We start from the raw sequence: 26,197 nt of genomic DNA, 5'->3' as shown, positions 1-26,197 counted from the left end.
CTTTCAGGGCCTGTGTTTTGCTGTGCCCTGTGCACTCAGATGCTTTTTAATGTCACATGTAGTGTGCCATTTAAAAAGTGTGACAGCCATCTATCTAACCTATTCTTAAATGTTGATATGGTTTCTACTTCAGTCATTAACTCTGGAAGTGCATTTCATAGCTTCTCAATCCTATTTATTAAAAAAAATAAGGGTCTCCCACTCTCTGCCCTAAATCTTTTGCTTTTTATCTTGTATCTATGTTCCCTCAGTCTACCCCCCTCAACTACTGGAAATAAATTGTTTCTACCCTGTTGCATTCCTTCGTAATTTTAAAGCACGTTAAAAAAAGTGGCGCACTCCACAGCGAGGGAAGAATAGTGAGGAAAGGAAATGGGTGACCATCTGCTCGGGCGGGGGCCAGTGCAGGAAACTCCTTAGGGTCTGAAGCTGTCTAATAAATAAACAGTGCAAATAAACCTATGATGCTAGTAGGGCGGTGATTCAGGGGGGAAATCGTGAGCAATCCCACAGCATCATGGAGCAAGTGATTGCCAAGGGGGAAGAGTGATGTGCTGGAACAGTGACAGTGGGAGATTAATAAGAGAAGTAGATGGTCGCTTCTGTCACAATAAACATGATGATGTGTTGCCCCCATGATGCCAAAGTAAAAGCCATAATGGAACAGAGCTCTTGGAAAGGGAGGGGGATCAACTGTAAATTGTGGTTCATGTTGGAACCAATAACCTAAGGAAGAATAGGATTCAGGTCCTGCAAAAAGAGTTCCAGGAGTTAGGAGGTAGTTTAAGAAGTAGGACCTCAGAAGTGGTAATCTCAGGGTTATTACCATTGCTACATGCTAGCCAGTACAGGAACAGCTAGATTAGGGAGGTAAATGTATGGCTAAAGGCATAGTGTAGGAGGGAAGGGTTCAGAATCTTATGGCATTGGGACAATTTCTGGGCAGGAGAGAGCTCCTCCAGCACAACAGAAAAGATCCCATGTTACTATTTCAAAGAAGAGTAGGGGAGTTCTCCCCATTGTCCTGGCCAATATTTATCCTTCAACCAACATCACTAAAATTATCTGGTCATTATCACATTGCTGTTTGTAGGACCATGCTGTGCGCAAATTGGCTATCACGTTTCTACATTACAACAATGACTACATTTCAAAAGTACTTCATTGGCTGAAAAGTGCTTTGGGACATCCTGAGGCAATGAAAGGCGCTATATAAATACAAGTCTCTCATTTTATTTTACCTGAACAGTGAGGCCAGTATCCTCTTGAAGCGGTTAACTAGAGCTGTGGAAGAGAGATTACACTAATAGGGGTAAAGCAAGACAGTAGATCAGGCTGCTTGGAAGGAGCACTTCTCTGATTAAGTCCAATAATACTATGATATTGTCTGTAATTAATACTGCTCCATCTTCTCCTTGCTAATCCCTCCTGAAAGTTGTATATACAGATATATTTAATTGCCAGTCCTGACCCAACTGCAGTCAGGGAAGGGAAATAAGCTTTAAGTGTAAAAGGAATGATGAGGTAAAAAGGTTGTACCGGATGTACAAGATAGTAAGGAAATGAGGATGTGGAAAGGCTAAAAAGGAAAATTTGCAAAATTAAGGGAATCCATACTAAAATATTAATGCATAGAGCATAAGAAACAAAATTGGGACATAATAACAGTAATGAAATATGACTGCAGTTGGGTCAGAACTGGCAATTAAATATACCTGTGTATTCAACTTCCAGGAGGGATTAGCAAGGAGAAGATGGAGCAGTATTAATTACAAACAATATCATAGTATTATTGGATTTAATCAGAGAAGTGCTCCTGACAGAATCCCTTTGGATTGAGTTGAGGAATAGCAGCATTCACACTATTGGGAATATATTATAGACTGACAAACAATAGAAAGGAAGCCAAGAATGAAATTTGTAGGCAAATTAGAGAATCAGGTATTAAACAGAGATATAATTTAGGATTTTCAGTTATTGGAAAAATAGGAATAGGGAAAAAGTTTGTGGTGAGAAAAGGAAGTTTTTTCTTTTGCATTGTGTTCAGGATTGTTTTGTAGATGCTTCCTTCCAACAAGGAAGGAGTATGAGACCTGGTTCTGTGTAATCACTGTTGACCAGCAGGTTTTTGGTGAGTAGGTGTTGCTTGCTTGTATTATTGATGACTCCTTACATCACTTTGCTGATAATTGAGGAAAAGCTGATAGGGTGGTGATTGGCCTAGTCAGATTTGTGCTGCATTTTTGTGCAACGGACATATCTGGGAAATTTTCCACATTGTCAGGTAAATGCAGGTATCATACCTGCACTGAAATAGCTTGACTAGGGGGCAGCTAGTTCTAGTGCGCAGGGCTTCAGCACTACAGATGGGATGCTTTCAGGGCCTGTGTTTTGCTGTGCCCTGTGCACTCAGATGCTTTTTAATGTCACATGTAGTGTGCCATTTAAAAAGTGTGACAGCCATCTATCTAACCTATTCTTAAATGTTGATATGGTTTCTACTTCAGTCATTAACTCTGGAAGTGCATTTCATAGCTTCTCAATCCTATTTATTAAAAAAAATAAGGGTCTCCCACTCTCTGCCCTAAATCTTTTGCTTTTTATCTTGTATCTATGTTCCCTCAGTCTACCCCCCTCAACTACTGGAAATAAATTGTTTCTACCCTGTTGCATTCCTTCGTAATTTTAAACACTTCTATCAAATCACCCCATAATCTCTTCTCCCATAATCTGTTTTCTAACCAAAAAGCCCCAATCTAAGTCTTTCGTTGTTCTTTTATTCCTCGTACCAGGTAACGTCCTAGTGAATCTGTTCCGTACCCTCTCTTTTGCCTCAACATCTTTCCTATTGTGTGCAGTCCAAAACTGCTATACCTCTTGCTATAAATCCCAGTATCCCATTAACCCTTTTTATGGCCATATCCACTTGAAGTGCTACTTTTCATGTGAACTTGAACCTCCAAATCCCTCTGCTCTTCCACATCACCCAACCTTCCCCATTTCAAAATATAGTTAATATTTATTTCCCGCAATGTACCACCTCTCATTTACTGACAATAAATTCCATCTGCCACCTTGTTGCCCATTCCACCATCTTACAATTTTCCCTTGCAGCACCCTTTGGTCCTTGGAATTATTGCATTTTGTCTTCCTTTAGGTTAATTAATACTTTTATTTTATTATATCATCTCTCTGATCACTTTTACCCAATTTAGCATTTGCCTTCATCTCTTTCCCCCCCCCCGGATCCTTCTCTTTTACAAATACTGAAGCAAAATACTTGTTAAGTATCCCTGTCAATTTCTGCTTCTCCACTGCTAACTTACTATCCCCTCCTCTCAAAGGTCCCATCTCACATTTATCAATTTTCTTTGTACTGATAAATTTGCAGAATTCTTTTTAATATTTTTTGAGATTCTCTCATCGTACTCCTCCTTTGTCTTCCTTATCTTCATAATCTTTCTTTTTGGCTTCTATTCTATCTTTATTTATCGCTCCCTATGGGCCCAATGTGCCCTCTTCAATTTTAATTTGATTCTAACTTTATTTATTCACCGCATTCTGAAACTTGAAGTCATCTCCTTTTTAATGGTATATATTTATTCTCACCTTCATGATTTTCTTGTTAAAAATATTCTACCTAGGATATTATCACTTCCAATCTTGTAAGGAAAATAATGTTCTGCAACCTCATTGAAGCAGAGATGGTTCAATGAGATTGCATGATGGTAGTGGAACCTGGAAAAGAGGAAGGACCATCTAGAATCTAGATTTAACTACTTTACAGAGTTGGTGTTGACTATGGAATATAGCATAACACCCAGGGAGATAGTGGAGGCAGATTATGTGGAAAAATTTTAAGAAGAATTAGATAGATATTTGAAGGAGCGAATGATTGAGGGCTATTTGTTTTTGAGACTGGTCAGGTGGACTGAAAAGTCTTTTCCAGTCCTGTACTTTCTTATAGAATCATAGAAAGGTTACAGCATGGAAGGAGACCATTTGGCCCATCAAGTCTGCGCCAGCTCTATGCAAGAGCAATCCAGCTAGTCTCACTCCCCCGCCCTATCACTAGCCCTGCAAATTTATTTCTAGGATTTAATAAGGGGGAAATTGTATGGTTTCTTAAGATGGGCCTTTCTCCAGTACTATTTCACTTCTCTTCCCTTCCTGTCCCCGCTAATTCCTTATTCTGTTACTTGTATTACCTATAATAGGTTATTCTAATGACTAGTGTTACCTATGATAGATAGATAGACTGTACTTTCAATCTAATGACTAATGCATTTCAAGATAAATATTTTTAATTGTTTAATTTTTCAAATTTTGTGCTGTGGAATGAACAAAGTAGAAAGTTTTTAAAATATAAATATACTTCCCCCACCCCCCCCCCCCACCTTGCAGTTTACATGTAATTTTAATGAATATTCCAAAAAGGGAATGGTCAGAATGATAGTCATTAGAAGATAAGTATAAAACGGTTGCCATTGATACTGGCCTCTGGCAAACATGCAGTTCACTGTTTGTGCAGGTTAGGTTTTACCAATGAATGTGTGAAAGTATCAGAGAGGAATAATGGTGAGCAACTCGAGTTTTACGAACTGAGTGAATGCAGATGATATTGTTTGTAGAAGAGCTTTGAGTGTCTGTAGAAGGTCGATTGAGCAACCACTCATTTACCATAAATGTAAAGATGCCCTAAACAAATCAAAGTAAACCTACTTCATATTTATCATTTCTGAGAAGGGACAGTTGTACCTGACTTTAAAATTAATTTATCTGGACAGCACATTCATCACAACTAATGAAGGAAATCAGGAACTAATTCACAATATCTCTTAAGTATCTTCAATGTTTAGTTTGATTGAAGGAAGTAATTTTGCAGGTGAGCTGTCAAAGTCCATTCTCTATTGTCTGGAAATTGTAGTGCTAACGTTCATGAAAATGAAGCTGCTCTAGGCCTCCAAGATGACCTTCATATACCACATACTGAGAGTCTTCAAATCAAACATGTTCAGCTATGACAGACATAGCTTCAGTGAGTTGTGCACATCTAAAGGATGCAATCAGTAAATTTACTAGCAGCAATTGGCAAAAGAACCAGGGGCAAGATGAGGAGAATTTTTTGGGGGCATTGAGTTGTTATGATCTAGAATGGACTGCTTGAAAGGGTGATGGAAGCAGATTCAATAAAACTTTCAATAGGGAATTGGATAAATAATTGATGGGGGAAACATTTGCAGGGCTATGGGGAAAGGGCAAGGGAATGGGAATAATTGGATAGCTCATTCAAAGAACAGGCACAATGGGCCAAATGGCTGCCTTCTATATCATTCTATGATTGCTGGTGCCTTTCACAAGAAGGCAGAAAACAGAAGCATATTTGAGGATGAGGAAGATATATGCGGAAAAGCGCCGTCAATGGTTCAACATTACTTGACAGAATTGATTGACTGGATAGTGCAGCAGAAGCCATGTTGGCTGTGGCTTTATCCTACCCAGTTTCTTTGATGATGGTAGCTCGATCAAGAAAACCTTAATTTTGATCAGCTATTAGGAAAATTTTAATTAGTATTTTATAAGTTTAAATCTTTTTGTATGGTTTAGTTATTTTGGAAAGTTGTGTAGAAATGTATGATATACGGCTTTAATTTCTTATGGAGTTTTACCACAAAGGTTCCAGTATTACATTGTATTAGTTATATTTTCTGTCTTCAGTTGTAGACTATCTGAGCCCACAAATAACATTGCCACATATAAAATTAACAACTTCCATTTTATTTGTATCCTCTCCAGAGGTGTATTTGATGCTTCCCTCAAGATGGCTGCTTTCTATGGGCTTTACACCTGGTTGACTCATACTATATTTGGAATCAATATTGTCTTCATTCCTTCAGGTAATTACTGGTTGTAGTTATTTATTTTACTTAAGTAAACTACAATTTCATGAGCAGATTACTAGTTGTAATTCAGCAGTAATTTTTTTTCATGCTCGTATGGACTTTTGAATTTAACAACACAAACTCATTGGAGGGGGGGGGTTGTAAGGTGCATTTTAGTGGACTCAAACTTTGATATAAAATTAAAACAAATGTAATAATGTCATCTGTATTGGGGAGCAGGATCTCATAGCACATTTCTTCTAACATAAGAACAAACAGAAAATTATTGGATATGCCTTAAAAAAAAAACCCAGCAAATCCATGAGTGCTATCCCTTCTATGGGTATTATTTTTATTTGTTTTTGGGATGTGGGCAACACTATTTATTACCCATCCCTGCTTGCCCTAAGATGATGGTGGGGGCCACTGTAGAAGGCATTTTAGAGACGAGCACTTATTTTGGGAAGAGTCTTGTGTAGGCCAGACTGGGTTGGAATGGCAGGTTCCCTTCCTTGAAGGACATTATTGAACCAGTTGGGTTTTAATGACAATCCAGCAGGTTTCATAGTTATTTTTCCTGGTGCTAGCCTACATGTTACCAGATGTATTGAATTAAATTTCACAATTTGTCATGGTGAAATTTGAACTCATGGGTTGCTAGTCCAGAATCACAGGTACACTAGGCTACTGTACCCTATATATTTCATTGCTCATTTGGGCTGTGTTAATGATCGGATCTTTTATGGAGTTGGGGGGTGGGGGGGCGGATCTCTCAACTTGAAAAATATAGGAAATTATCAAAACGGCTTTCTTTGGACCCTATCTGATTTGTCTCTTTAGAAATCCACACTAAAGTGCGATCAGTGTTGAAAACAGGTGCCCTGATTTAGAAACTGAAATTGATGTTCTGTCCCTTAGCAACCTGTATAGCTGCCTACCCTAGGTGGTACAAATGCCATGCCTATCTTCAAGAACGTTATCAAAATGGATAACATTTTTGAAAATGGGTATAGTATTTATGCCATCATGTTCTACATCTGTTAGAAAGAGATCTAACTGTGGCTCCAAATTTCAATTGGAGTCCCAGTTATGGACTTATTTTTTGATGTAACTCCCAAGGCTTGGCTTAGCTTTCTCATAATGGTCGTGGCTTTGAGGACAAACCAGATTGACTGCAGGTAACTAATTGTAAAAGCTAACCTAAAGATGAGTATCCCATTAGATTGCAACTTAAAGCCTTGTGGCAAAGTTATCCTTCATGTAAAAATACGATTGTCTTTTTTTGTTAGCTCTAGCAGCCACCCTTGGAGCAGTCCCATTTCTGGGAACGTATTGGGCTGCTATGCCAGCAGTGATAGACCTCTGGTTGACACAAGGAGAGAACTTTATGGCCATCCTCCTCCTAGTTTGCCATCTGCTACCAACCTACTTTGTGGATACAGCTATTTATTCTGATATTTCTGGGTGAGTGTCACAGTAGCAATTTCCATTTTTGTATCTTTAAACTTTTGAACTTCATTATACAAAAACAAAACATAATTTCACTTTAACTGAAACAGATTTATGGAAAATCATTGTTAGATTGTAATCTTAAAAGTTTCAGCTATTTTGACGGGAAATGTTAGCCTTTACAAAACAAAAATTTCAGATATTTGTTTCTCTAAATATTAATGGGAAAATGTCGATCTCCATTGAAGTGAGATGTCCATTGTGAGAAATGGAACATTCTCCTCTCGTTAAGTGATACACTTTGCATCTAGCATTAGGCACTCCAGTGTAGGTGGAATACTAAGTAGGTGCAATTTAAACCTTCAACAATATAGCTTATCCCAATCTCAGCAGAGTACCTTCTATTGCACCATTGTGGCATCAGTCCTCTTTGTGATGTATGTCTAAGCAAGATGGTCCATAATGCAGCACATATTGGCACTTAGTTGACAGTTTTGAGCTGTGACTAAACGGAGACTGTCTTAACTTGTTTCATACCAGAGGAGACTCTCGTTTCAGCAGTTGAAGTTGGATTCAAACACAAATCCCATAGCTAAAGGACAGTGTAGCAAAACACTCTACCACTTGGTGCCTGTAACTGTATTGCCTTGTAATTTTGTTTATTAAATATACCTATACCAATATTGTTCTTATAAGGAAAAGGCTGGGTAATGCCAACAGGTTTACTATCTTATTACTTCTTACAGACTTTCATTCCTACAGCATTACACTGGATTGGAACATAGGCTGTAACAGTGAAAGAATGTTGTGCCTTACGACCCCTCCTCCATCAGCCAACAATCAAACTGTGACTTTTCTTATGTCAGGATGTTAATTCTGGAATAAGAATGTTGAGAAATGTGCAAATTGACATTATTAATAACTCACTTAAAAAACAACTTCATTAAATTTCAACATAATTTATTCAGTGATTGAACCTGCACTTGCTCTGTTGGAATGTTGCGAATTCTTCTTGTAAAATATAACTTACCCAACCAGGAACTTAAAGGCACTTACTATTTAGATGGTGCAACCATGGCAACAAGGACTGCAAGTTCAGTCCTCCCCTTTACTGACATTTGATTTTGGTTGCACCAGTATGATAATACACCAAATGGAGGTTGTGCATTTCTCCATATGGAAAGAAAAATTGAGAGTTGCGGTAGACTGCTGCCATTTGTCTCCCCGTGGCTGGCTGTGTGGTACTGATAGAAGGCAGGGAGTAGGTCATTCAAAAATCTCTCGGGACAGGAGAGAGAGATTTGGTACCTTCAAAACAATTGGGAGGGATCTTTCATAAAGAATTTTCTTCTGACATGTTGTTGTTGAATGTTGGCCAGAGAATTACCTGCTCTTCCTCAAATAGTGCAATGGAAATCTTAATATTCACCTGAATGGTCAAAAAAGGCAGATAAGATCTGATTTTAAAATCTAATTCAAATGTCAGTATTCCCTCAGTACTGCACTGCAGTGTCAGCCTAGTTTGAGCTGAAACCTTGCTATGGGATTTTTTATTCATGATTAGGATGTAGGCAACACTGATAATGCTGCATTTGTTGACCATTCCTAGTTGCCCTGAGAAGGTGGTGGTAAGCTTTCTTCTTAAGCAATTGTGTGTATCCTGAAGGACACTACTGAACCAATTGGTTTTTTACAATAATTTGGTAACTTTCATGTCAGTTTTTTTCTAGTGCCAGCCCACAAATGATCAAATTTATTTAATTCAGTTTTGCAATTTACCATGGTGGGACTTGAACTCTCAACCTCTGGGTTGCTAGTCTGGTACTACTACCACTACATTACCATACCCCATATAACCTCCAATCTTCTGACACAGAGGTGAGAGTGCTACCAAGTGAACCAAAATAATACATAATTCTAATTTTAGTGACCGCATAGCTTCACAACCTGATTGTGAATTCAGTTTCCATGACAAAACAATATATTGTCAGGCTAGGAGTGAACTTCTTGAGTGCTGGAGTGGTAGTGTCAACTGTCATCTAGCCTAGACCGCTCTGTCCTCACAAATGAAGGAGGCTGTGTTTAGCTAAATGGCCTTGTTTTTTTTGAGGAGTTTGGGGAGAGAGCAACAACGTTATTAATTTCATAGTCAGATAAATGTAATGAAATTAATCATTGGATGCTGACTTTTTTTAATGTGTAGAAATGACCTGAACAAAAACGTCAATCACTGCTAATTTTGTTCGACAAATGTATTACATGTTTTTATATACTGCTGATGTACGTTTATTGTTGATCATGGGAGAACGTTCTTTTTGATTTGGACACTTTCCAAATAGATCCATCGTCAAATGGACAAAATCACAAAAACAATGGCCCGATATTTACGGGGAGGGAGTGGGGGTGCCTCTCAGGTACCAGGAAAGACTGAGGTCCTGCCGAATTTAACGGGGATTGGAGAGATGGCAGGGGAGGAGTCAGATATCGTGGGGGAGGATGGGGAAGATATCGGGGGGAAGAGATCGGGTGGGGGTGGGGAATAGACCAGATCACGGTTGGGGGGCGTGTCTGGAGAGCGTGGCAGGTTAGCTTGGGGGGAAGCTGGAAAAGCACTTACCTGCTGGTAAGTTCTTGTTTCCCTTTAGCTGCCAGGTTTCCCGAGCCTGCAGCCATTAAATCCAAATGGCTGTCAAAATTTGAGGCACGGAGCCACATTAACATATTATAATAACCGACCCACCTCTCGAGAGCAGGTTACTCGCCTGACCTCCAACCCACCCCAGTTAAACCGGAAGTAGGCACATTTGGGTCGGGTTTCCCATTTTTAACAATTTAACCCACCACTGTCCCGCCCGCCCCCAAAGACTCTGAGCTTTTGTTCATAAATCCATATCGCACAGTCTAGTCCTTAGTTCTTTTTCTTCCATCAGAAACAACATCTTGCAGTTGATTCCCAGAAGAGTCTGAATCTTTTTTTTCTGTTCTGAACCAGTTTTCTGTTTTTAGTGGATCTACATGTTGTTTCTTGGCAGTATCTTTGATTTGGATGAGCCCCAAACATTTTTGGATCCAATTTAACTCCAGTACTGAGCATCATCAAACCTGTTTTCTAGTTAAATTGAAGCTCATCTTCAGTCATAGCAGCTCCCAGCATATCTGGCATTAGCAGGGAGGCTGCTCAGATTAGTATCACACACTATCTGCTCACTGAGTGACATAATTTTCTATTTTTAGACGGCATAGCTTATCCTGATGGAGCCTGAATGGGCATGGTGCCTTGCACCCTTAAACTGTCGCTCAAAGATGCCTACACTAGATTCCATACATCCTTTCTAGCATCCGTGATATTTGCGTCTGTTGCTTTCCCACCAGGCATAATTTTGAAGAGTATAAAATTACCTCAATCTGTCTATGGATATGGCGAGAGACTTAAGTGATGGAAGATGATCCTTGAGAAAACAATAGCTTTGTTTGATGCATAACATCTACACACTGTGAATTTGGAACTTGGTTTCCAAATCAAAACTATGTAGTAGAAGCAGTCTAGATCAGAGAGGCATCATGGATCTCAGGACCAAGCCAATACAGGTGGGCTCTGCCATCTCATATGGCTGAAGTAAAAGCCTTGATGTCTTCTGTAACCTAATTGTGTATTTTTTTCAGCTCTTGAACTAGTGAAGTAGCTGTTGGAACCCCGTTGGGCTTCTTCTAAGATTTCTTAGAGCAGTGCCTTGATCAAAAAGGTGTGCTGCGCATCTAATACAAATGAAGGGGCCTCTGTTGTCACAACCAATGCCCATAGATCTTAGTCAATGAGTATCATGCTGGTCTTCCTTCTTTGGGAAACATTGCCACCAAGGTGGCCACAAAGATTCTGAGATTAAAAAGAGCTAGATTTAGCTCTGGGAAATTCTCAGATGGATGCCTTTCCTGATACAATCCTTCATTAAAGAAGAATTCACCTTGATCGAAGCAACTGTCAAAGATTTAGTTGTCACCTTGGGACCGGGAAGTTCAGTCAACCCTGCTGCTCACCACCTATTTTAGCCTGCTTTGATGAACACATTTTCAAACTTAGTTATTCTCCGATTCATATAGGCCTAGATTTTTCAGCCTATTCCTGCCAGTTTTCTAGCAAGTAGAGCCATAGATATACTCTCGGACACACCCCACTGCATCCCTGGCTACCCTCCCTTTTCCATATGTAGACTTGTGCATTCTAATTTTAAAATGAGGGGAACATGGCCCATCACTTGTCCTGATTGAACGTTGGACATGGGCCACCTGTTGAGTCACAGTGTCCATTGTTCAAAGATTGACGGTGGGACGATAAAGATGATGCCGCCAGCAAGGGTCTGTGCTGTAGCGCTCTCCATGCATTGCCATGCACAGATCCCAGAATACAGGAAAAAAAATCTGATTTTATTTTACTTTATACCAGCAGCTATGAGGCTTTTGGCACTTCCGCGCTGCAGCAGACCTCCATGGCCTAATGCTACAGAATCCCACCCTGATTTTAGCAGGACTTTCCAACAAAGGGAGTCTGCCTCTACCATGCAAATGACCCCAGGGCCAGATCTACAGCCAGGGGCACCTCTGAGGCTGGTTGAAGTCTAGACTACCACCCCTTGAAGGCTTCAGAAAACGATAAGAACAACGAAGACTATGAGCCCTCTGGCATATGCTTCTCAACACCTCTTGCAGGGAATACAAATAGACCTCTCCTGCTCCTCAGAATTATTTCATTTATCATTCTCTTCTGCTTTCTATTGGTACAGCAGTTTTCAAATCCAGCTACCTAATCCGCCATTAATACTATGAGCAATAAATAATTAATACCTCTTTGAGCTTTCATGAGTGGACCTTTATTTTATAGCTTCTGAAAAAAATCTAAATTAGCTGTATCCATTGGATAGCCCTAATATTTTCTAGTCATTCTCAAGATGTGGGTGTCTTTGGCAAGGCTGACTTTTTTATTGCCCGTCCCTAGTTATCCTGAGGAGCTGTTGATGGGCCGCCTTCTTGAACTGCTGCATGTTGCAATTTGATACAACTGAGTGGTCTACTAGGCCACTTCAGAGGTCAGTTAAGAGTCAACCACATTGGTGTGAGACTTGTCAAATTTAGGCTAGACCAGGTAAGGATGGCAGGTTTCTTTCACTAAAGGACGTTAGTGAACTAGTTGGGTTTTTATGAACAATTGACAAGTTCATGGTCACTTTTTACTGCTACAAGCATTTTATTTCCAGAATTTTTTAACTCAGTTAAAATTCTCAAACTGCCTTGGTGGGATTTAAACTCGTTCTCTGGATTATTAGTCCAGACCACTGAATTACAAGTCCAGTAACATAACCACTGCACTGCTGTACCCTAGTGGTAATTAATTCGTTAGTGCTGCATGATGTATTACTTCTAAATCCATGCAGACTACTCCTCAGTCTATCTGCTCATTAGATGAACATTTATATTTTGACCCAAATTTTATTGAATGAAGCGCGCCGTTATTATTGCACAAATCGGCCAGAAACTTGTGGCGAAGAAGAGATATCCCGTGAATTGCGAATCGCCACAAGTTGCTGGCCGATTTTCGCTGCTCTGCTGTTAGCTTTGCAAAAATGGCAACTTGCGCTTAACCTCGTGCTTTTCATAAAGTTGCTGCATTTGCACATTAATTGCCCGTTAAACTCGCCACAAAACGTTAAGTCTGGTAATTAACAGCTTAAGTACCCTTTTATTGACGTGATAATTGCTAATGACTGCTAATCAACCTCTCTTGCCCAGAAAGTGAACAATTATAAGTGTGGAGTCTCATTCCTTCAGGTTGTGAATTGTTTAAGGAGAATTTAAAAATGTCAAATATTACATTTTTAAAAATTTTTAAACTTTTTTTCTTGTTTTTTGCTTTCTGACTCTTTTTTTCCTCTCTTAATCCAATCTTTTTTTCCCTCACTTTATTGCTCTTTCTGTACCTGATTTGACATTGAATTCACCCACTCTAATTCATCCTCCTTCTCAGTCTGTTTATTTCTCAATCCTTGAATCTCATTGATTAAGAAGATACACTTTGCCCCGTCGTTCACCAAGGTCCCAGATGCCCCTGTTGCCCTCAGCTCACACTTCCAGCAACTTTGTGGGCAAAAGATTTTAAAACCTAATTGTGCTAGAATCATACTGCACAGAAGGAGGCCATTCAGCCAGTCGTGCTTGTGCCAGTTCTCTGAAAGAGCTGCCAATTAGTCCCACTCCCCTGTTTTTTTCCCCGTAGCCATGAAAAATTTTCCTTTTAAGTATTTATCCAGTTCCCTTTTGAAAGTTACTATTGGATCTGCTTCCACCACCCTTTTAGGCAGTGCATTCCAGATCATCATAACTCGCTGAATTAAATACATTATCCTCATCTCCCCCTGACTTATGGAGCTGTAAAAATATTTACTTTTAGAATGACACTTGCATGATTTAAAAATATAACTTATTTTGAAGTCTCACTGGAATAAATTAGTGCTGCATATGGCTCATCATGGATTTACAGTTTGTCACTTTCTGATCATAAATCTTACTCCTAAAACCTGCCCTCATGTTGATTGTTCTGTAGATATGGTATTGCTTGTCATGTTAAATGCATATACCATGTGACAATTTTTATTCTCCCCAACTTTAAACTGCTTAAAGAGACTTTGAGATAACTTCCAATTCTATATAATTTGGTCAGATAAAGGACTGGAGTAAATCATAGCTGCTGTTGAAAAACTGCTTTAGGAACAGACCTTGAAATTACATGATTTGCCTGCCCTCTTCACACGAGATTGTTCATGGTGCAAATGTATCCAAAATAGAAGAGTAGTAGATGTGTTTTTTTGAGTTGCTTCCTCCTCTTGAAAGTGATAAACTAGCAGTTCTGACAATGAAAGGTATGATTCTGTCTGTAACCATCAAAACTTGACTGTGCTGTCATTTGAGTTGAATCTGAAAGTCTTGTGTTGTATCTAACAACTTGGTGTTTGTATGCTAGTGGTGGATTTTTTAAAATGTATGTTAGTGATATTTTTAGTTAAAATTCATGTGAAAGTTTAAGCCGTGTGGAATTATCAGGTATGGTTATCACAAATGATGTGAAAGGTGTACATATGAACATGAAAGACTCATTGGAGATGTACTATGTCGTCATAGAGTGCTGTAGTTGGCTTGATCTAATGTTGCTCTGGCTTGGATATTAACTAGAGCAACAGCCAGATAGATGACTGAGATGACTTGAAGGAAAGCATAGTGTCTTAAAATAATGAAACGGAAAAGACAGGAAGCTGAAGGGAGCATTGGCATTTGTTAAATCTTCCCGTCTATCTCATTATTTATCAGCTGAATTGTATAAAGTTTAGAGGTAATATGTAAATTTGCACAATAGTTAACATCTTAGTCACAATACTGTTAACAGCAGAAGGTCTATTTATGGCAAAAATGAGCTAATTAATTGATACAGTACCATACAAAAAGAAACTGTAACATTGTTTAACCAGAAGAGATGAATGTTGCCTTTTTTGTTTGATCTTAACATAAAATCCTGTTGGAGGGAAATGATCTAAATCTGTGACTGTCAGCTACATTCAAGAGATGGGCACTGTGACGGGAAGCTGCAAGTTTCTATGGAAGATCAGCCGAACAGCCACTTCGGTTCGGAAAAGATTAAAGCACCTTGTGCTGATAAGAATTCTCCAGCAAAATATATTGTAGTGTATTTCTATTTAACAGACTTGCATTCTTCTGAACTACCACAATTTCAAAGCAGTTTGTGTCCTCCCACACTTGTCTTATTTGTTTGATTGCCAGTTTAAAGCCATCCAAACTCCAGTGAATCTATCTTGTCTGTAGAGTATTTAGGACTAATGCAAGTGTATTGTTTTTAAATGGATGCTGCAAGCTTTAAGAATAGCCCAGGATTTCTTAAAAAATACTGTCCCAAATTCTCAACTAAAAGAACAATGGTCATTGACATTGGCAAAAAAAGTCACAACTAAATGAAAGATGTAATTTAATCTCCTACGACAGTTATATTTGTATTTTGTTTCCACAGGGGTGGTCACCCATATCTCACTGGTTTGGCAGTAGCTGGAGGAGCTTACTACCTTGGGCTAGAAGGTGCAATCATTGGACCCATCCTATTATGTATTCTAGTAGTTGCCTCCAACATATACAGTGCTATGTTGATGAGTCCTTCAACTGCATTGCCGACTCCTTCCCAGACACCTTGGCCATTGCAAATACATCGGTAAGTTTCAATAGGAACGTCCACTAAATCAGTCTGTGACAGTTCCCTTGCATCTGTTTCATACAAGACCAGAATTTAAGACAATAGAGGAGACTTATTTAGACCTGTTACTTAAAATTGATAACTGTTTAACAATAATTTTTTTAAAATCATTAGTTTAGACATTCTATCTGGGTGTTTCAAACTATGGCAATGAAACTGACTTCAATGGAAAAGAAAATCGGGTGAGGTATAGTGGGCGGCCGATTTGCTAGAAGATCCACAGAAATTGAATTTCACCCCCTGTCTCCTGAAAGTGCTGTTTTTTGTTCTGCAGTGTCTACATATTGTAACAAAAGAGGAGCGCTGAATAAAATGAGTGGTGTCTTATCAGGCCTATTGATAAGATTGGAACCCAAGCTGCTTAAATAGGCACTACTGCAGCCCATATCTCTCAGCCTCTGTCAAAGATGGTTCTTATCCAGACAATTAAACTGGTGTTGCAGCTCACTCTTGACTTAATGTAAGAGTTATATCTGCTAAATAATATATTCTGCTTTATGTACATGCTTAGTGGACCAACAGAAAAGCGATCACGCAGTGTGATGCTCCTCTTTCGATGACCAACTCACCACCACCTTCTCAAGGGCAATTAGGGATGGGCAATAAATGCTGGCCTTGCCAGCGACGCCCGCATCCCGTGAATGAATTTTTTTGAAAAAACTGGAAACCAGTTTAGAAGGCTTCAAAAACCATCAATAAACCTGAAAGACTCTTCAGTACGTGACTTCTAAAGCATCACCGAGTCTAACTCATAGGCGTCAAGTTAGAAGGAAGAAATCCATTACCTTTTATTTCCTCTAAAATGAAAATGTGCACGTGAACAGTTTTAAAGTTTTCTTTGAATAATAATAATAGGGAATAAAAAAGGTCAGCCAGGAAGCATCTATATATAATATCTCACCATCATTCCCGTTCTTAAAAGTGCTACATCTTTGTGCACTTCGTGCCTCACATTTCTTCAGGTGTTGCTTCCTGCACAGCACTGTTGATTTCCAGGTGTCAATCCACAAACACTTGCTTTACTGTCTCTTGACAGAAGCCTTACACAACTTCCCAAATTCTTTTGCTGGAGATATGCTGCCTCCTCCACTTCCACACCTAGAACCAACATGAACAGTATAAAGCATGAACTTGCTAACAGAATAATGTATGTACTAATAGTTGTTTATATATGCTATTTATGTTTATTAAAACAGCTGTGTATTTATTTACTGTTAGTCTGAAAATAGTTAAAGAACAAATCAAAAAACATTTCCTTCACTGTCACCTCCATTGCCTTCACTGGACTGGGTTGGACCGCCTACTCAAGGTTCTATTGCTACTCCCTTCTGTGCTCCTTACCTCCCTAACCTCCCTTAGACCAGCTGCCTCACCAGTACTGATCACACTGATTTACCTTTTACCATCACCTGGCTCCCTGGACTTCCTCTCTTGGTCCTTGGGTTTCACTCCTCTGCTGGTATATTGGATCCACTGGTGTGCATTACGAATAATGAGGCCACTACTCATCACCGCTGGATCCCTGGATCAACCTCTATTGGCTCATTGACTCTCCACACCTCCTCGGCTCTGTTTTCCAGCAGTGTTCCCACTGATACTCTGCCTCTCAAGCAGTTACTGCATTCACTCCCTCTTCACAACTGTCTCTGAACCTTAACATTGGTTTGTTGCCGTCTCCACCCTGGCTACAAGTCAACTTCTTCCCACTACTGGACCTCAAACTTCAACTTTGGACTCTCTCATATTGTCATATTGTGGTGGAAGTTTGCACTTTCTTTGGAAAACGGCAATTGATACTAGCTCAATTGCTAAATTTAAATCTGAGATAGATAGCTTTTTGGCAACCAAAAGGTATTAAGGGATATGGGCCAAAGGCAGGTATATGGAGCTAGATCACAGATCAGCCATAATCTTATCAAATGGCGGAGCAGGCACGAGGGGCTGAATGGCCTACTCCTGTTCCTATGTTCTATGTTCCTATGTAACCTGAATTCCCTTCATATCCATTTGTGCGCATTTTGGCTTCTGCTCTGGACCCAAGCCCATTACTCTCTTTTTGGCCTTTCTTGGGCCCTTCTCTCCTGACTCCTCCCCTTCCTGTCACCCAGACATGCCACCCTTCATTTCTCTCCTCTTGGGTACTTTAGTACCCCCCCATCCCAATCCATTTCCAGCACTAGCCATCCTGTGGCCTTTGAGTAAGATTACCAATTTTTGTGCCAAATTGTATATATTTTGCTTTTGCTATGGGCCATACTGGATTGACTGCCAAAAATTATTTCAGGTAGGGCTTGTGCATTCAACAGAGAATATTATTTATGACTAGAAGTGTGATTTGTCAGGAATTCCTGACATTAGCCATTTAAGAGTAGCACTTAATTATTTTATAATGTATTTTTTTTTACATCTGTCTTATTTTGAGAGGTGGTAAGTGCATGTGAGAGGAATATAATTAAACGTAGTGAAAATGTAAAATAAAATTAACTATTCTACGCATTCTGGAGCATTTTTTTAAAACTATCCCTTAGAACAAATAGAGCATTACCAGCTTTCATTTACTTGTATGTGAGGCCATTGTAACTCATTCACTCCAATGATGGTTGCAATTTCTGAGTCTTTGCACACAAAAGAGTTCCTGTAACACACTGATCCCATATCCAACACACACTGCTTCATGAAAGGAATTGAAGTTTGAAAATAGCTTAATTTTTGATTAAAAGACTTCAAATTTGTTTTAAATGTCTGTGAAAAGTAATGTTCAAAGTAACATAGCTGGAGAATATTGATCCAGGCACTTTACATGTTGATAGCTGTTGTGTTTCTTGTTTGTTTTTGTTTCAGGCCTTTTGGGGATAGTCCTGAGGAAGCAAAACCTGGTACTGAGTGACTGAATGTGTTTGAATTTCACGCAGTTGTGGCCTTCTGGTACGCTCCAAAGACGAATGTTGCATTAGCTAATACAATGCAGAAAAATTACCTTTCACTCACACGTGGGGTGGGCATAAGGAATGTGCTTCATCACATATTAGTCAGAGGAGTGTTGGCTTATCTATCTGCTGCTTCCTGCACTGAATTTTACACAGTTGTGGCCTTCCTGTACACTCCAAAGACGAATGTTGCATTAGCTAATGCCATGCAGAAAAATTACTTTTCACTCACTTGGGGTGGGCATAAGGAATGTGCTTCATCACATTATTTTGCACATTAATGCAACTCAAGGATACAGCCCAGTGTTTGGGAGATATAAGATTTGTAACTCCTGGAACTGAGTTTAGTTATAAATGATCCACAGTAGCAGTTCAGTTACCACATTTGACACCAACAAAGTTTGAAATGCTCTTGCTTTTATCTTTTAATATATGTTCTAAAGGCGTGTTTCAGGTTACTTGCATTCTTGTGGGTTGATTTGAAAACAAAATATTGTGCAGGCTGCTAAAATATTGAAAATAAGTTGTTTGGTTTTGCTCACTTTGGTTTTCCTAAATGCTCTGGCATTGTAAGGGTTGGTGTATTTTCAAATGAGTGTTGAATATTGCACAGCTAAACTGCCTTTAATCCCTCCCATTGAAAATAATGGAAAACCATAACATTTCTATGATGAAAAAGCACATCTGAGATAGAAGTATACACTCATGTAATGGAATAAAAACACATTTCAGCATGGAATTCACTAAATCATCTTCTATTTCTTTGGGGGTATTTGAGGTTTTCTCCCCTTACTATTCCCTCCTGGGTTGCAAGCTTCCTGTGGTTGTGAGGTTGGTGTAGGTGCCCTACTCTCAGCCTCCTGCTGAGGCTGTTCTTGACTGGCTGGCAGGAAATAAACAAGAGCCGCTTAATGAAACCCCCCGAATATGCTGTGCTACCATGCTATTATCAATTTCATCCAAGGTGACTGACTGTCTATTTGCAATCACTGTATTCATGTGCAATTCTGTATGGATAGAAATTCATAATTTCTAACCATAATTATTTTAAACTACAGCTTTACATAATTTTGCCACAAAGATGTCCTTATGGCTCAACTATAGTATAACTAGTGCTATGTATGCTAATTGAATGTTGTAGTCACAATTATATAGCATATATAGTCTTTGCTTTCCAGTTTTTTTTTCTGCCAAACACAGGAACAAGTTCATCTAGATGACTGTAATGGACAGGATTCTCCCCAGGAGTCTTTTCAAAGGGGGCACCGTGCACTCAGCAGGGTGGTGCCAGCTTTTCTGTTTAAAGCAAAGAATTCTGAGCAATGGGAGAACCATAGCATGAACTCACAAATAAATGTAAAAATTGCCTTTACAGAATGTGAGGTAGAAATTCCAGAACTCGGACTCCACCTCCACAAGTGTGGTGGGGCTGGGTGTGTTTGCTCCATCCCAAATTCCAGGGATGGGGCCGTCTGAATAATAGGGGCTTACTGGGGCACTCACCCCGCAGAGCCAGTTCGGTTTCAGCGTGACATCCTTGCTGCTCTGTTGGAGGAAGAGGGGAACCATAGACTGGGGTCTGGCCTGATTGCCCACAGAGCGCATACAAAAATTCTGGTTGCTGCTTCCCAAACAGCAATCAGTCTTTCCCACATAAAGTGTTGGAAGGCAAGTACCCTGCTTCATGGAGCTGTACTTGCTGCTTGCTGTACGCTGGACAAAACTGGCAGGATTTCTGGGGGAGCCCAGCATTCTGCCAGTCCCATCTCCAAAAGTGACATCATGACGATTGGGGAGGGGGGGGCAAGGGTGAAAAAACATCTGTCTCCCTCCTGAATTGTAATTTCTCAGGCCAAGAAGGAGAGGAAACCTATTGGAAACGGGTTCCACCTGAACTCCCTCCGCCCAACCCCACCCAGCTCACTGACATTAATTCCATGCCAAACGCAGTGCTGAATTCCTAGGTTTATATCCCTGTATTAATTGCAAATTAGACATGTAGCACTGCATTTTATTACATCCCACAAATATTTGGTTATAAAAAATTATTAAATTGAAGCCTAAGACCATAGCAGCAATACAAGGGTTAGTTACTATATATGAATCTTTTTTTTAAGTACGTTAGATTTTAGAGAAAGCTATAATATATTTAAAACAAAGCTTTGATGCACATAAATTAAAACACATTAGCTTTGATCCTTTTGTAAAAGGCTAAGAAGGATAGTTTCCTTGAATTTGATATGGAACCAATAGCAACACATTCTGGTCAACAAAGTAAATGGTTTGATTATAGGTCATCACAATTCCAGCACTTTAATGGAGGCATAGATTGTAAAATATGTCCTGAAGAAAATAAACTTCATTTTCAAAGGATTGTAAAGTATGTGATATATGAAGCTGTTAAATGGGTGGGGGGAGAAAAATCAAATAGCAAAATAAATAAAACACACATTGATCGTCTCATTTGCTCTTGTTTATAAATGCTGATAGTTGAATAGTCATTTTACACAGTATTTCACTACTGAATGCAGAACAATGCTCATTCCTTTCTTGCTCATAGGGTTTTTAATCTTGAGGGCATATAAGTAGAAAATGATTTTAAATAGTTTTAATGAGATAAGCAGATTATTATATGATTAAGTCTAATCTAGCAATTGTTGCCTTTTCACAGGGAATTTAATGGTCACTGAGAGTACTATTGGAATAGTTTCATTTATTCACTGATGTGTAGAACTATATTTTTGGATGAGGGGGAAAGAGGGAAATTATATTTCCACCTATTAAGTTTTTCACAGTATTACATTTTTAAAACTCTTTACTAGTAGAGCACTTGAGCCATCTCTTTATTTTAGACATTTGTTACATTTATCAATTTTGTTTTTTAGTTTGCTTTTATAACTTTGCTGCCTGAAGCCATATTTGTTAATTCTACTCAGTTAAACTTATTTTGTATCTTTGTGAAAATTTAGGCAATGCTACCCCAGCCTCTTGCAGCAATATGTTATGTAAATCTGAATGATCAGCTGCCAATAGCATTTTAAAATGGTACAACTAATGCTGTTTAATTGGGATACAGGTAAAAGATACTCATTTATAAGGGCCATTTTCTCAGTCACCAGTTGATTCCAACTGTAGTTAATGTATTTTACTTGGTGTGCAGTCTGACAAAAGGATGATTTAATTTACTGCAACATATTCTGATGTAACAAGTTTTAACTGTATTCCCTGTTGAATGAGTTACTCGCTTTTCATATGAAATTACTCTAGTTTCTGAGTGTTCATACAATTTCCCTTGGGCACATTGAAAGCAACTGTATCCTAAACAAAATGTAAAACCTACAGTACCTGATGGATGCTGTTAAAAGAATTCTAAGTGTGTGTAAAATAACAACTTTGACAGTATACTAATATTTTATTTTTGCTTGTAAAGTTAACATTTGGTCCAAAAATGACATTTACAGTTGTTAATATAGCTAATCACAGCTGTGAATGTGTTTGTAAAGTTTTAAATACTTTGATCTGGTTCTGAAAAATTAGCATTATTTACACATTTTGTTTTTATTGTACAGCAAACATTATCAAATGGAAAAAATAAAAATATAAACTATGTCTAATGAGTGTTGTTGTTCAATGACCTTATTCTCTACAGTTGATATTTACCGACCTATGTATCTGAAATCTGTGATGAATAAATAGATACTTTACAGAACATTTCAAAACTAAAATTTAGCTTTCAAAATATAGATATGGTTTACTGTATTTGGTGTTCCATATCTGAGTACATTTTCAAGTTTACTGGTTCTCTGTACTCCAACATGTGTGGCGCCAGGCTGGTAGTCAGACTAAGATCACCCTTCATCTCCCAGTATCTAATAGGATATGCTTTGGTTATTTCGTGAAATGGGCCAAAATATGTTTTGACATTTAGGCTGTTTCACCCATAGCAATCTGTTATGGACATTCCTTCTTGCAGAGATCTTTGATGATTTTATTTTTTCCTTCACTGATTATATATTGTCACTCTGTCTTGAGGCAGTAGGAGAGGGTGGAGTGAAGCCATATGGGGATTTGAAAGTGATTGAGAATTTTTGAAGTCAATTTACAGAGACAGAGAGCCAGTGGAGAGGATGGGGTGATGGGAGTGAGGTACGTTTAGTGGGTGAGGATGTGGACTCAGTGTTTTGAATGAGTTGAAGCTTATTTAGGGAGCCCAGTTAGGGGAGTGTTCAAGAAGTCCTACCTTGAGAAGATGGAGAAATAGACTAGGATTTGGGTTGTGGGAGGAGAGAAAGAGGTAGAGGTGAGTAATGTTGCAGAAGTGTTAAAAAGCCTCAGAGGGGGAGGAAGCTGAGTTGGGGATTGAACAGTATGTAAATGCTGATGAAGCCTGAGGGAGCTGGGTAGGAAATGCAGTTGAGGCCAGAGGCACATAGGTTCTAGTGGGAGCCAAATAGGATGGTTTCAGTTTTGCTGATACTGAGCCAGACTATAGGTAAGGTATGTAAAGGAGCACATTATTCCATTCAATCAATTTTCTGTAATTTCTGTCCATTTAACACAGTTTAATTTACCCATCCACATTAACTGGTTGGTGAGGGTTGTTAGGTGCCGTGCTCAATAGGGAAATCAGTTTTTAAGAGACCAGAATTTAGATTGCAACATAATAAAACAGAAAATGCTGGAAAAGCTCCAAGTCGGGCAGCATCTGTGGAGAAAGAAACAGAGTTAACATTTCAGGTCAATGACCTTTCGTCAGAACTGGAAGATGTTAAAGAATTAAAGATTTTAAGCAAATACAGAGCCAGTGAAAGGGGGGTGGGGAACAAAAGGGATGATCTGTGATAGGGTGGAGGGCAGGAGTGATTAAATGACAAAAGGGATAATGGTGCAAGGCAAGGAGAGTGGTAATGGGACAAGTTGAGAAACAAAAGATGTGACTAGAGGAACTGTAAATGGCAAAGCAGAACCATAAGCAACAGCTGCAGTCCAAAAATAAAATATTTTTTAAAATTAAAAATGGGAGCAGTGGTTATGATCTGAAGTTATTAAAGTCGATATTGAGTTCAGAGGTTTCTAAAGTGCCTAAATGAAAGATGAGGTGCTGTTCCTCGCCCTTCCGTTGAGCTTCATTGGAACATTGTAAGAGGCCAAGGACAGAGCGGTCAGAGTGGGAGTGGGATGGGGAATTAAAATGGCAAGCGACCGGAAGGTCAGGGTCCGCTTGCGGACTGAGCAGAGATGTTCAGCAAAGCGATCGCTCAATCTAGATTTGGTCTCCCCAATGTAGAGGAGACTGCATTGTGAGCAGCGAATACAATATACTAAATTGAAACAAGTACAAGTAAATCGCTGTTTCACCTGGAAGGAATGTTTGGGGCCCTGGACAGTGGAAAGGGAGAAGGTGAAAGGGCAGGTGTTGCATCACCTGCATTCGCACAGGAAGGTGCCTTGGGGAGGAGAGCGGGTGATGGGGATGATGGAAGAGTGGATCAGGGTGTCACGGAGGGAGCGGTCCCTTCAGAATGTTGGGGGGGGGGGGGGAAGATGTGTTTGGTGGTGGGAGTGGTGGAGAATGATGCGTTGAATGTGGAGGCTGGATTGCAACATGTCAGGTCATTTGAAACTTTTTTTTGTCGTCTTGTCACTGCGGTCTTAGATGAACCTTTGCGGCAATTTCTGTGGTGCTCCTTTTGTTTTTACACAACGGGGCTTTCACCAGCAGTTCCCCTTCATCCCTACTTTATGAGGACCAGCAGCGGAATGTCAGGCTGGTACAGAGGCTCACTGCCCCTATCCGTTGTACTTCCAACCCAAATATACAGGCAGAGGCTCAGCCTGATCTTCCTGCTGGATATCTCCATTTGGAGGAAATCCAGGTCAGGCTCCTTAGAAGTTTGCTGCTCTTTTGGCCCTGAACAGACATAGGCAACAGAGAAATGATATTGAAGTTTGCTGATACCAAATTAGGGGCATTTGCGAACTGTAAGGAAGTTTGCAGGAGAACATAGGTTAGTGGAAAAGGCATAGATGACAGATGCAGAGAAATGTGAAGTAGTTTGGGAAAACCAGTGAAACAAATTATTATAAACAGTTTTAGACTTCTAACAGTGGGGGGACGGAGAGATAAATTGATCTTTAGAGTGAGAGTGCAAGTAGGAAAGGTTATAAAGGTTATACAGTTATGGGTTTTGCACAAGGGGCTATTATGCTTTTGTTTTTTTACTCAGATTCTTCTTACACTCTGCCAAAAACCTCCACCATAATTAAGACCACTTTCCATATTAGATTGTGAGCCCTGGCATCAAACAAAAAACCTTGAAATGTATTTCGCTCTCTATATATGTCACACACTGTTTTAACCAACTGGACTTCAGAAAGCAGTAGAATAAACATTCTATCGGACTGCAACTTAGGCTTTAAAGTACAGAACAGGCTTACGAGGAACAGATCAGCAGCAGCAAAGAATACATCAGATTACAATAGTTCACAGAACATATCTTCTACTTCTTGAATACAGAAAATAATAAATGGACATGACCTTCACTAATATTCTTATTAATACTAACTTGTGGTTAGTAGTTTGTAATGGTGATGTTACTGGACTAGTAATCCAGAGAATTTGTGTCCCACTATGGCAATTTTAGAATTTGAATTCAGTTTAAAAAATCTGAAAATAAAAAGCTGGTATCAGTAAAAGTGACCATGAAGCTGTCGGATTATTGTAAAAACCCAATTGGTTCACTATGTCCTTTAGGGAAGGAAAGCTGCCATCGTTACCCGGTCTGGTCTATACGTGATTCTGGTCCCACACCAACATAGCTGACTCTTAACTGCTGTATGATGCAGCCTAGGAAGCCACTCAGTTGTATCAAAGTCAGGGCAACTAGGGATGGGCAATGAATGCCAGCCTTGCCAGCAATGACCACATCCCGAGAATAAATTTTAAAAAGCTGAGGAAGTGTCCCTTAACAATAACTTTATATGAAGTTATTTGCCTTTTCCCTTATTGAATCTCCTGCCTCTTTCTTGATGGTCTCGGTGAACTGGCTGCATGCTCCCTGAGTATCCTTTTAAATTCAACCAGGAACAAGGTAAAGCAAAAATTTATCTTTCATTATCAAAACTGCCAGTCATATATATAATTAAAAATAGAGAATATGTGTAGTTGAATGTACTATAATGTACAATGTCAGTATTTAATAATGATGTGGAGATGCAGGTGATGGACTGGGGTTGACAATTGTAAACAATTTTACAACACCAAGTTATAGTCCAACAATTTTATTTTAAAATCCACAAGCTTTCGGAGGCTTCCTCCTTCCTCAGGTGAATGTGGAAATTAAATCCTCGAACCTATCGCATTTATAAATCACAGAACAATGCCTGGTGATTACAGATAGATTACGGCCAGAACAAATGTTATCTGTTTTTAATATAACGGGTCAATTGCTGTCTTTTCCTTCCGGATGTTTCTATGTTTCTGCCCCTCTCGCTCTGTTTTTTTAATTGGCATCTCCACATCATCTGTTTTTTTAGTTCTGGCCGTTTGTATATTCGGTGGCCCTGTAGGTAACACTTTGGTTGCCTTGGCAACGGGCAGTTGAAAAGACTATCTGTAATCACCAGGCATTGTTCTG

General features: G+C 39.3%; 1 protein-coding gene across 2 annotated transcripts in view; it reads left to right on the top strand.

Moving 5' to 3' along the window:
* The window catches only part of tmem245 (transmembrane protein 245), a 132,885-nt gene extending 110,716 nt beyond the window's left edge, over window positions 1–22,169 (top strand). For both annotated transcript variants that reach the window (XM_068005110.1, XM_068005103.1), the window contains 4 exons: window positions 5,797–5,897; window positions 7,172–7,346; window positions 15,397–15,591; window positions 18,475–22,169. In XM_068005110.1, coding sequence (XP_067861211.1) covers window positions 5,797–5,897; window positions 7,172–7,346; window positions 15,397–15,591; window positions 18,475–18,520 — 517 coding nt within the window. In that variant the 3' untranslated portion in view covers window positions 18,521–22,169. The remainder of the gene's footprint in view (window positions 1–5,796; window positions 5,898–7,171; window positions 7,347–15,396; window positions 15,592–18,474) is intronic.
* Window positions 22,170–26,197: the final 4,028 nt, after the last annotated feature.

This window comes from Heptranchias perlo, chromosome 2, assembly GCF_035084215.1.
Source record: "Heptranchias perlo isolate sHepPer1 chromosome 2, sHepPer1.hap1, whole genome shotgun sequence".
Classification (NCBI taxonomy): Eukaryota; Metazoa; Chordata; class Chondrichthyes; order Hexanchiformes; family Hexanchidae; genus Heptranchias; species Heptranchias perlo.
Note: the sequence above shows the minus strand (reverse complement) of the source record. Positions and strands in the feature narration are given on the sequence as shown.